The sequence below is a fragment of the Oryzias melastigma genome, linkage group LG7 (genome assembly GCF_002922805.2).
Source record: "Oryzias melastigma strain HK-1 linkage group LG7, ASM292280v2, whole genome shotgun sequence".
Classification (NCBI taxonomy): domain Eukaryota; kingdom Metazoa; phylum Chordata; class Actinopteri; order Beloniformes; family Adrianichthyidae; genus Oryzias; species Oryzias melastigma.
Window position 1 is genome coordinate 20,261,529 of NC_050518.1, and position 12,692 is coordinate 20,274,220.

The following is a 12,692-nucleotide window of genomic DNA, read 5'->3' on the forward strand; positions in this document are numbered from 1 at the left end:
ATAAATTTTTTGCACAGATGGACGTGTACTGCTTCCTGTTCACTGACCTGCTGCTGATTACCAAACCGGTGAAGAGGCTGGAGAAGGTTAAGGTTATCCGCCAGCCCCTCCTTATCCACAACATCGTCTGTAAGGAGCTGAAAGATCCTGGTGAGAGTTCTGCTGCGACGGCTGTGAGGATTTGTCTTTTAAAAAACATGGAAGGTTTAATGTTGTCCCTTGTTTTGGTCTCTTAAGGCTCCTTCATCCTCATCTACCTCAATGAGTTCAACAGTGCCGTGGCAGCCTACACTTTCCAGGCCAACAGCGCCACTCAGGGGCGATGCTGGATCGATGCAATCTACAACGTCCAGGTTGGTAGAACAGAAACTGTTTATGGTTTTATTTTTTATTTTTGTGCTGATTGTAAAATGTTTTTTTTGTTTTTCTTTAAGAATCAGCTGCAGAGGCTTCGCAGTGAGGAGGACCTGCGGCGGCAGCAGCTCCCAAAGAGCTGCTCCGGGGTGGACATTGACGATGAGAGCAGCAACTCCACCACCAGTTCCCCAATCCTGCCACATAAAGAGCAGCAGAACTCCAGGTACATTTACAAACGTGACCGTCTAAATTTGAGGGACATTAGGATAACATGTACATCATTGGTGTTCAGCTTAAAAAACTTTTTTTAATAAATAAAAATGCTTTTTTCTAATTTATCACAATTTTCTTATAAAGTTGAAAAAACTCAGAAAGATTCACAGTTTATTGAAACTGCTATGTTGTTAAGGTTACTATCAAGGGATGTTAAGTATATAAATACATAATAAAAAGTTAAAGTCCTATTGGTTTTGGTGTGAGAAATTTGTTCTCTACATTCTGTTGTGGGAGGGGTGAGCTGCAGACACAGCTTTTTCAAGAAAAAGAAACTTTCTTTGGATTAAAAAAATTGGTTAAAAAAACTGGTCTACCCCAAGCATGCACCGTGAAAACAAACCGCTCCGTGGAAACGAGGCTTTTGAGTGACTGACCACAGGCTAGTTGAGGAAAAAAATGAAGCATATTAGCAGCTACATCCACAGTTAGGAGTTTGATGCTCAGACTTTTCTGAAGATCCACATCTGCTGACAGGATGGACTTAAACACACGTATGCATCAGAGGGTACTTGATTGGTCGTGTAGCATGTCAGTCAAGTGACAGACTGATTATTTAATTGGCTGATTATGTAAATAAATATATATTTTTTCTTGTTTATTTATTTTTGATTACCCGCTATGTACCGACACAGCCTACCTGATAGATCGGTTGGTCGCAATTGACGTATTGGACACTCCTGTTTTAAGAAGTCTCCAAAAATCTGTAGTAAAAATAACTTAAATATAAATGTTTAAAGAGCAAAAGAGGTGAAGTGTTGATTTTTCCATTTCACTTTTGATGTAATACATTTTCCAACATCTCATTAAAGTGTCGTTGAGGAAGTAAACTATAATGTCTCTTGCAGTCATTCGGACGGCTCCACTGAGACCCTGTCGGTGATGGACGTGGAGGAGCGAGCCGACCACCTGCAGCTCCCCAGGATAAACATCGAGCAACCCAAGGACCAAGACTCGGACGCGTCTCCTCCATCCGAGATGTCAGAGCTACAGAGCTCCTCTCAGCTGGAGGTGAACGGTCTGGAGGTGGAGGAGCTGGACGCTCAGTGCCGGTCTCTCTCCATGGACAGCGCCTACGGTACCCTCTCCCCGGGGTCGCTCTCCCGGGAGCTGCAGCCGCCGCCCGGCCCGAGTGAAGGGGAGGAGACCGAGGAGGAGGAGGGAGATCAGATGAGTAAGACTGAGACAGAAACGGAGGAGCTGAATGATGATGATGATGATGATGAAGAGGAGGAGGAAGCTGCCTCTCTGGGCTCTCAGGTGTCCATCGTTCAGTCCAGTAAGCCTCGCCGGCGGCCTCACATTCAGTCAAAGCTGCAGTGCCCGCAGCGGCTGTCCGCGCTGACGCTGTCGCGCTCCGAGGACAACCTCCTGCAGCGTTTCCACGGCGACGCCCCCATCCCTCACGCGCGCTTATTTGGCTCCGCCTCCCAAGAGTCGGAGTGCAGGGACACGGACTCATCCCCGCGGGGGCACAGCAGGAGCCTGTCCGAGCTCTGCCAGGACGAGGAGGAGGACAGCGACCTCGGCCAATTGGACGACTGCTTGAGCATGGGCTTAACCTCGAACAAACTCAGAGGCGGGCCGAGCCACGGAAAGGCGCGGCACCGCCACAAAGCACCCAGCGGATCTTGTGAGTTTGCAAGCGCTGACTACGCGTCCGCTCCTCCTGACTGTTTGGTGAAGAGGGCGAGCGTTGATTCAGGGGAAACTCCGCCCAGCAAGACGAAGTCTTCACCCCAGCAGCACAAGAAGCTGACGCTGGCTCAACTGTACCGGATGCGCACCACTCTGGTCCTCAACTCCACGCTGACGGCATCGTAAGTTATTTGTTGTTTGGTCATTTGGATCAGTAACGAGAATTGAAGCAACAGTTACCATAAGAAGTCTTAGTAAATGCGAATAAATGTGCATTTTGTGCTTCTGCAATCAAAACTCTGGCATTCAAGTGTTGGTACGCAAGTTTTTTAGACACTTTTTGGGCTCTACATTAAAATCATGCACCCAATCAACGTCAAACCAGTTGAACTCTGGCCTATCAGAGACTGATTTGGTAGTGACTTATGGGTAGAGTCCTTTTCAAAACACAGGAAGCCAACCCAACGATGATAATGAAGAAAAAATGTAAAAATTGCACTTTGTACTCGTCTGGAATTATGTTACTATGGTCAAATCCAAATTCGTCCACTACCTCTACATTTAGCCCTCCAAACAGAGAGTTATGGAAAAATAGTGTCTTCAAATTCAGATATTACTCCCACTTGATGACATCATAGCTCTCGCAAATACGTTTATAACTTCAATATGTCTTGATAAAACAAAAATGTATTACAATTAAATTTAAACTTCTGTGCGTCAGAGCACACCCATGTGTAGAAATGTGTTTCTCCTCCGTGTCTCAGTGCGACGCGAAACACCCTCGTGGCAAAGGGATACCGATCCCTCCACCACAAGGGTTAGCCCTTAAAATATCTATTGCAGACAACCATACCCCTTCAAACACCCCAACAATTAGAGTGGCAGGTAGAAACCGTGGGGTAAGGGAAGAATTCAGATTCGGTCCAAGTATTTCATATATCAGAATAGAGCGATGAAAGAAAAAGCCTAGCGCAAGATTTGCACAGCTTCGTCATTTTGCCCGAAGCCTCTTCCAAATGTAGGTGCAAGCGCTAGTAAACCATAAAAGAAGAAGAAGCCCCTCCCTGCCCCTCCTTGCCTCTCCCTGCTTGTCCATATGAACACCGTATACTAAATGAGCCTTCGCGTTTTTGACCGTCTCATGTCGCTACATTCACATTGGGCTAAGACATGCACATTCAAGCAACTATGTCCAATAAAAAGCCTATGTAAACACAACACAATAACAAACGCGAAAGCAAGACCAAAAAAGCCAAAAACAATGGAAATGATTCACAATTCGACCGCAATTGCAGCGGGCGGCGGTTCTATGCTTGCCGGGTAGCGAACCCCCGGCCGGCCAGTATGGCGACCACCGCTTCCTAGAGACCGACAGCCTGGGCGGCGCCGTATGCTAGCTCAGCCGGGCATCTGCTCTGCCAGATGTTGGGCAGACGGAGCGCCAATAGCTTCAAACTGAATGAAACTTAAAAAAAAGTGATTCATTTGCGTATTGAATTATTTCTGTTGTGTTGTGGATTTTGCTTTTATGTGAGCCGTGTCGGTCACCGTACAAACCAGGAGCATTTTGACCAATCAGGGACTCTGATTTGGTAGTGAGGTGTGGGTATCATCCTGTTTAAAACATAGACGTTCCAACCATTTAAAAAGTGATCACCGTATGCTAACAGCGCGTTCAAGAATTCCCGTTAGGAGTTGCATCACATGTTGAGTAATTACGTAGAATCAGAAGAGCGTTCCTTCACTCAGTCTCTTTGTTTTTCAGGGAGGTGTAACCGCTCGTCTGAGCAGCCGGTTGGACTCCGCCGGGAACACTTGAGGACAGACCGAACTTCTTAAGACACAGATGCACTCTCTCTTTAGTACTGCCCCCTCCCCCAACATTTCAACATCAAAAACACTTTTTTTGTTGTTTTTTTGGCATTGTTCTGTTGCTTTCTTGAACTTCTGAACGGTCGGGGGAAGGCGGAGAGATGTGCTTGCACTTTGCAACAGAAGTAGCATTACAGGGTGGGGGTGGGACATCCGGGAGGAGGCGTCCAGGTGGAGGTCTGACACCCTCAACCCCCCCGCGCTCCATCCAAGAGGAGCTGAAGGCTGCACTTCTCCTCAATCCTGCGTCAAAAAGCGCAGCACCGAATCTTAGTGCGGTGCTGCATTGGGGAATCAACCTCCTGGTTTGCTTCAGCGAGAAACGGAAAGAATTGCACAGCGATTTTTGTTCTTCAGACTAAAACGTAGTGAACGTAGTCACGGCGATTTGTGTTTGTGTGGATGAATGTGTTCGAGTGATGCTCCACTCCTGACTGAACCAAACTGATCTCCTGTGAGACTTCCAAAGATGGTAGACCGTGTAGCCTATCATGAAAAAAAATCAAAATAGTGGTCGAATTCAGCCAATCGCATTTCAGCTCACACACTAACTGCCCCGCCCCCAGCAGGCTTCTTCTGTTACTAATTTTTGGTTTTGGTGAGTCGACCGTTCTGATGTATTCTCTGCACTCTACATCACGACAGCTTTAAGGCTCTGGAGAAGGAAACTCACAGAACTCTGAGTTTTACTTTGAAGAAAGTTGATTTCAATCCTACTAATATCAGTTCAACCTTTAGGATCAGTGATTTTTGCTCCAAACAAACCAAAAAACAAGGGTTAACTCTGTTTACTTTTCTTTTTTTTTTTTGTCTGTCATATTTATTATGCCTGCTATGTTTTATATATAAGATATTGTTTATATTATTTGCTTTCATGATTTGTAAATGTGTTTTTCTGTTGATGTAGTCTTAATAATTTTTTTTGTCTGGTCAGGCATTAATGTATTATGAACCAAAATGGTGTATTTTGACAGGAACAGCTTCAAAGTGTCTTTACGAAATAATAAAAAAGAGCAAAAGTATAGTGTGGTCTGAGTATTGTTTGGGGTGGGGGTGGGGCACATTTGGGGTCAGTCTCCACTAACAAGACGGGCTATGACCAAAGTCCATCACTACATCAGGGGTCTCAAAATGGCGGCAAGACTATTTTGCGGCCCCCGCCTTTATATGAAAGTTTATTTTTGGGGTGGCCCATGAGTTTTGTATGAATTACACTTTTATAGTGCTGTGTTCGGAACTGACGAACCAACCAATCATGGTGGGGTATGCAGCTCTTGGGGTCGTGACTTCGACCAGGCTTCAAGACGTGAAACTCTTAGGGAAATTATTTTTTTTTAATGGACTGAGTCATTTTCTCAATACATGCAACTAGTGCCATATGGGGTTCCATTTGTGCCAAAAACATGTTTTTGCGTTCCACTATGTCTACTGATATCTCATATCTTCTGCATGTTCATGCTGTTTAGGTAGTTTTGAGGGAAGCAAGGTGGCGCAGTGGTTAGTACTCTTGCCTCACAGCAAGAAGGCCCCAGTTCAAATCCTGATTGGGGGATCTGAGACAGAACCACCAACTGGGGACCTTTCTGTGTGGAGTTAGGATGTTCTCCCCGTGCATGTGTGGGTTTTCCCCGGGGACTCAGGCTTCCTCCCACTGTCCAAAAATATGCTTCATAGGTTAATTGGTGACTCTAAATTGTCCAGAGGTGTGAATGTGTGTGTGATTGAGGCCCTGCGACAGACTGGCGACCTGTCTAGGGTAATACCGTGCCTTCGTCCATCAGTAGCCAGGTTAGGCTCCAGTACCCCCATGACCCTGAAAGGGATAAAGCAGCCAAGAATGTTTGACCAATTCCTTTGGTTTTTGTCTTTTTGTTCTAATCAGCACACTAATTATTTCATTTTGTTCTTTCATTTCAGGACATAGGATTTCCATAATTTAATAAACTCTGTTCCTTTTATTCTCATTGATGTCCAGTTTTGGTTATCGTCCCCTTTTGTATTTTTTTCCCCCTCTAGACCCGAGCCAGATTTAGCCATAGGGGACGTAACAATCATTCACTTGTAGGTGGCTAGATCCATGAACGACTTCCTTTTCCTCGTTTGAGGCGGTATCTGACTCAAAGCTGTTTGGCTGGATCACTCCTGTAATGTTAGGTTTGGGTTGTGAGGTGCTGTAAGCTAGCAGGAGAGTGTAAATAATGGAATTATGGGAATTCAGTGCAGGCCTGCTCACAAATCAGAGATGAATTTCTAATGAACTGCTGTTGGTTTGTAGGAACTATGTCCTAGAAAAATATATATTTTTAATTATTCTGGCTAAAGACTGCATCAACAAAACCAGATTTATGAAGTCAAGCTTTACTTTAACACCAACAAGGGGCATTTATTTTCAATCTCCAGCAATTAAAACATTCAGTCCAGAGGGCTCAAATTCAACACCTAAAAACAGAAGGAAACCCCTTCCTTAGCGATCCAAGGAACATTCACCACAAACGTATTAATACTATTATCCATGTTCTACAGTTTGCCGTCCCATGTCATCAGTCCTCCACATTCACTATTATTTTATGATGATGAACACTTCACGGGCTTTATCCCTCACTTGTTAGATGTGGTGTTGTGGGCTTGCTTGCGTTAGTTCTGTGAGAATACCTTTCTCCCACCAGTTACTAGCGGTAGACTACTGTTTCTGTCTTGACAATTCCATTCTTCTTTGAAACAAGATCACAGAACTGCTCTGTGAGCTTCTTGATGTAGTTTTCTGACTACTTTTTCATCTTCTCAACAAAGATCTTTGCATCTGTGGTTCTACTTGTTTTCTCCTGATTTGACTCCTTTCTTAAAAGTTTCTCCTCAATGTTGACTTGTCAGATCAATTAACTTATAAAGCGTGCTTTTGGACTGTGGGAGGAAGCCAAGTGCCTTGAGAAAACCCACACATGTGCAAAGAGAACATGCAAAGTCCACACAGAAATGTCCAAGTCAGGATTTGAACCACAGCCTTCTGAGGCGAGAGCGTTAACCTCTGCACCACCAGGCAGTTCTTTGGTTTGACATAACAGTCATTTTTCATGATACTGTATGCCGAAAGTTGACTTTGACAGATAAAAAAACAAGCTGCTAACCTCTTTACTACAATTACATGTTTTACATTCTGGATCAGACTAAGTTTAAACGGCTTTGGGCTCTCAGCTGTACAATTTCTAACTATACTTGTTCAACATGTTTCAGATCCAATTTTTATTTGCTTTTATCAAATCAGAAAAGTTCTTTTGATCTTATCCTTCATTTGTGAGAAAATGTCTTCAGTCTCTTGAGGTCGCATGATCCAGCACACAACCAAATGAACACTGTTGTATGTAAAACGTATTTGTAAGGAAAAAAATTAAGTATTCCTTGAGTAAATTATATTTGAGCATACATTATTTGCAGTAATAGAATAAACTGAAGCTTTAACTGGCTAATAAAAGCCTGAATCAACAAGTAGATGAACATGGACAAAAAATTGTCATACAAAACATGACCAAGTGAAAAGTGAAAAAACTCAAAAATGACTGGACAACAAAGTGACAAAACTCAATGATGACTGGACAAAAATGTGACAAAGCTCAAAGATAATTGGACAAAAACACAACAAAACTCGAAGATGACTGGACAAAAATGTAACAAAACTCAAACATGACTGGACAAAAATGTGAAAAAACTCAAACATGACTGGACAAGAATGTGACAAAGCTCAAAGATAACAGGACAGCAATGGGACAAAACTCATAGATAATTGGACAAAAACATGACAAAACTCAAACATGACTGGACAAAAATGTGACAAGACCCAATGATGACTAGTCAAAAATGTGTTTAGACTTCAGCATGACTCAGAAATGTTGCCAGAACCTAAGCATGTCCAAACAGAAATGTGACAAAACCTACAAATTTCTGAACAAACTATGGATAAAACTCAAACATGACAAAACAAAAATGTGACGAAATGTAAAGATGTCTGAGCAAACAAGGAATAATACTTGAACATAACCAAAAAAAGTCTCAAAACTAAAATATGTCAAAGCTTTATGATTTCCAAACAAAAATGTGATAAAACTTTAACTCTTAACAAATGAATGGATAATACTCAAACATGACTGAACAAAAATGTGACAAAACATAAATGTTAGTGTAGGAAAACTTGGCCAAAACTTTGACACGACCAAACACAAATGTGTCAAAACTTAAACATGACCAAAAAAATTTGTCAAAACTCAAAATTTGACAGAAATCAATAATAAAAGGAAGGAAAGGTGGTCAAGATCAGATGATTTGACCGGAGCAAACACAATTATGAATACATAGATGGGATTTCAGTGTAATTACCAACATAAAAATAAAAATTTTGAAAGAATCACTAAATAAGACAATCGACACTTGTTATTCATTCATTTTCTTGACCGCGTTGTCCCTTTTGGGGTCGCGGGGGTGCCGGAGCCTCATCCGGCTACTGATGGGCGAAGGCGGGGTTCACCCTGGACAGGTCGCCAGTCTGTCTCAGGGCGTAAACCTCAGACCTCTTTCAGCAGGAGGCCGTAGGGACGAATAGCCTTTTCCACAATCTCCTTCTCATCGTCTGACGATGATCCATCTTCGATGGGAATGAGCCAGTATTTCTCCTTGTTGTACTTGAGCCTGTACTTGGGGTTGATCCGATTCTGTAGAATCACTTTGTACTGCTTCCCATTCTTCTTCGAAGTGAAGGTTTTTGCATATTGCTCAGCCTCAGCAATGTATGGAGTGGAATAAATCCCCCTACCATACTTCTCACGAGGACCTGGCTGTTAAAAGCAGAAGATACATCACTGTTGAGATGTTTTAAACTGAAACTATGATTCTGTTGATTCTATCCTTCTACTCTAGGTTTGGTTTTGAATGGCAGGTGAGTTGAACAGTGGGTGAAAAATTGAGCTTTGAACTTACGTTATCTGTTTGCTCTAGAGTTGGTCAGATTAAACTCCAGTCAATGTTCTACTTTAGGCTTTAGTAGGTGAACAACATGAAGAAACAAACTAACGCGGGAGCACTCTTTTAATGAAAGTATCACCAAAACTCATCAAGAATATCCCTTTTCAGATGTTTTGCTTAGTGTTTACAACTCAAATCCTGTTAAAAGAAACCATAAAATATTTTTAAAAACCACATTTCACATGAGGAGTTCCTGCTGGAGTGTGTCCAAACCTCATAGCCTTCTTTGATGATGCCTTTGGCTCCTCTTTTGGACGTCCCGTGATACGACACAGGCCACTCCCCTGGCACTGAGCGGGTCTCACGTTTCTGGTTTCCCAGCCACTTATTTTCCCCGTACTTATCCAAGACCTGAGAGGAAACGAAACTGCCATAAAACCTTTTGGTAATTATTGTCACTCAAGTTGTTTTTCCACACTTTATGGCGCACTGTCAATGAATTATATGTGAATTTATGTTACATACGAGTTGCATCAAACCATAATGTGCATCAAGTGAGATACAAGTTAAAGATTAAGTGCAAAACAGTAACTACAGCACTTGCTTGAAACAAGTTAACGTGTTCAAAATAACTGTAAATCCAAACCTTGTTTGCCAGATTTTTAAAAAAAACTCTGATGTTACTAGAACAAAAGTTAACTGTGACTATGCTAACTCCTAAACTTGTTAGTAACACGGGAAAAAAAAAAACAGTCCAACACCGCTACATGTTAGCCATGTTAGCGTATTCACAATAACATCCAATCATGTTTGCACTAAGTAAAAAAAAAACGAAACAGCCTAATATCACTAAAACAAACATTACTGTGACTATGCTAACTCCCAACCTTATAAGTAAAGCATACAAGCACAGTCTGACACTGTTACACTTTAACAACGTCAGAATAGTTAGCATCTTCACAATATCCTATTTTCCATTTTGTTTGCAACACATAAAAACAGATTGATACTGCTAAAACAAACATTAAGGTGTCTACGTCCACTCCCAACATTGATAGTAACACATAAAAAATATCCTAGTCCGATACTACAACATGTTAGCGTATTCACGCTAACACCCAACCTTGTTTGCACCAGGTAAAAAAAAAAAACTAAAAAAAAAGACTCATACCACTAAAACAAAAATTGCTGTATCTATGCTAACTCTTAACCTTGTAAGTAATGCTTAAAAGTACAGTATGACACTGCTACACTTTAGCCACATCAGAATTATTAGCCACGTTAGCATCTTCACAACAGTATTTTCAATTTTGTTGGTAACACATATAAAACAGACTGAAACTACTAAAACAAACATTAAAGTGACCATGCCAACTCCCAACCATGACAGAAACACATAAAAACGAATTACAGTCCAATCCTGCTACATGTTAGCATATACGCTAACACCCAACCTTGTTTGCATCAGATTTTAAAAAAAATAGATTAATACTCCTAAAACAATCACTGTGTCTATGCTAACTCTCAACCTTGTTTGCAATGCGTACAAGCACATTCTGACGCTGCTACACTTTAGCCACATTAGCATCTTCACAACACCCCATCTTCAACTCTGTTTGCAACATGTAAAACATAGACTAAAATACAAATGTTAAAGCGTCTACGCCAACTCCCAAACTTGTTAGTAAGACATAAAAAAATCATAGTCCGACACTACATGTTAGCATATTCATGCTAACTCCTAACCTTGTTTGCAACAAGTAAAAAGAACAGACTAATACCGCTAAAGCAAACATTACTGTGACTACGCTAACTCCCAACCATGTTTGTAACAAAGAAAACCAAAAAAGTTCAACATATTAGAAACACTACCGCATTCAAAATAAAACCCAAACTTGTTTACAACACAAAAAAACTTAGAGTGATTCCGTAAAAAATAAACATTACTGTGTAACACCCAACTTCTTCGAAACAATAAACTCAGTCCAACTTTGCTACATGTTAGCCAAGTTAGCCCATTCACAATAACACTCAACACTCAACCCAAATTAATTCATATAAAGCACCCTTGATTTCAAGGAGCACTGGTGTTTTTTGGAAAAAAATGAATGCTTACAGTGCATAAAATAGAGCATTCATTTTTTAGATGTCGCCTTTCTGCAAATTTTTATGGTTTCATAAATATCTTCAAAACTCAGTGGGTGTGTTTTTCTCTTTTTGTTACATTTCAACTCAGAAGTACTTAATTTCAATAAAACGTGAATCTTTTGTGACATTTTAGCGAATGAAAGGGTTCACCTTGAGGGCAAAGCGCTGCCAGCCACATGGGCGTTCGTACTCCTCTCCACCTCTCCAGAAGGTCTTTGAGTCTGTGACTGTGGTGAAGTCGTAGTCAAACTGGCTGTCAAAGAACTCCTCTTCTTTGATTATGTAGTTCTTTCCTGTTAGCTTATCTGAATAGCCACCCCGAAGTCGTCGAGTGCCTAGCTTGGGTGCTCCGTCCAATCCAAGGAGGACATTTCTCAAGTTTTGAAAGACAAACTCGGACCATGGGCTGGAGAAACAAGGAAGAGAACAAATGAATTCCTCCTTTAAGGTCAGTTCAATAAAATCATTTTTAGTTTATATTTATTTATCTTGTCTGTACAGAAATAACATGATTGGGATTTGGCACCCCCTCCAGCAAATGGCGCCTCAGGCGGCCGCCTTTCTTGATGCCCTGGCCCGAGTACTAGCCTAATTTGATTCAAATTCTATTCTATTCTATTTTTTGATTGCTGAGTTCTAACTTTTTTAATTTTCAAACATCAATGTTATTTTGTTTGTAAAATTGAATCTCATAGGAGGGACATATTTTAATGGTTGCTTATTTTTTGTAACAATGCATTTATTAAAAAAAAAAAGAAACGTTTTTGCTGCTAAATATGGACAGTTTTTAGCACACATTTATGATATAATGGATATTCATTGATTTGACAAATAGCAAATAAAACAAAAATAAAAACAAGTATCATGTTTGTAAAATTGAGCAGTGACACCATTTGTCACTGCTGTTTTTTTTCTTCTCCTATATTTTAATTTTAAACTGTTTTTCTTCATGTGACGCTTTAGTTTAAAACATCAAACATATTGATTTAAAATGCCATATTGCAGATTCATCGAGCATGTAGACACCATTTTATGAGTGATAAAATGAAAACATCGTTACAAAAAACAAAATTTTTTTGCAATACTAATAATTACTATCAAAACTTGTAATCTGTGTTCATGTTTTGCTGCTCATTTCTTTTGCAGAATATATGTTTTACTGTTAAAAAGTAATAAAATTTCAAAAGGAAAAAAACGGTTTAAAATCTACACTTGGCTGAAGCCTAAATGAATTTAAATGGGCTAAAGTTTCGATAATAAAATATTAACAAGAAATAAGATACAGTTTTTAAACTTAGATTTGTCCGAAAATAAAAGTGAAAATATTTGAACGGACTTCGTGGTACCTAAAACGAGCGTACCCAAAGGGAAAACGATGACGTCACTAGCTGAACTGAAATTCTATTGGCCGACGGTGCATGGGGAGTTCAGGGGGAATCCAAGCTCGTGCCCTG

General features: G+C 40.8%; 2 protein-coding genes across 5 annotated transcripts in view; one reads left to right on the forward strand and one right to left on the reverse strand.

Annotated features, from left to right (window-relative positions):
* Window positions 1–4,414, forward strand: part of plekhg5b (pleckstrin homology domain containing, family G (with RhoGef domain) member 5b) — a 101,747-nt gene extending 97,333 nt beyond the window's left edge. For 3 of the 4 annotated variants that reach the window (XM_024293577.2, XM_024293580.2, XM_024293579.2), the window contains 5 exons: window positions 18–150; window positions 238–353; window positions 435–580; window positions 1,479–2,450; window positions 4,034–4,414. In XM_024293577.2, coding sequence (XP_024149345.1) covers window positions 18–150; window positions 238–353; window positions 435–580; window positions 1,479–2,450; window positions 4,034–4,043 — 1,377 coding nt within the window. In that variant the 3' untranslated portion in view covers window positions 4,044–4,414. Of the gene's footprint in view, window positions 1–17; window positions 151–237; window positions 354–434; window positions 581–1,478; window positions 2,455–4,033 lie in introns of those variants that run through there. The other variant, XM_024293578.2, reaches the window with a different exon arrangement.
* Window positions 4,415–8,683: 4,269 nt separating this feature from the next.
* LOC112159501 overlaps window positions 8,684–12,692 on the reverse strand; it is a 5,009-nt gene continuing 1,000 nt past the window's right edge. Inside the window, exons 2-4 of the mRNA XM_024293611.2 lie at window positions 11,389–11,644; window positions 9,364–9,501; window positions 8,684–8,963 (exon numbers count right to left, since the gene is read on the reverse strand). Of these exons, the coding sequence (XP_024149379.1) occupies window positions 8,694–8,963; window positions 9,364–9,501; window positions 11,389–11,644 (664 nt within the window). The 3' untranslated portion in view covers window positions 8,684–8,693. The remainder of the gene's footprint in view (window positions 8,964–9,363; window positions 9,502–11,388; window positions 11,645–12,692) is intronic.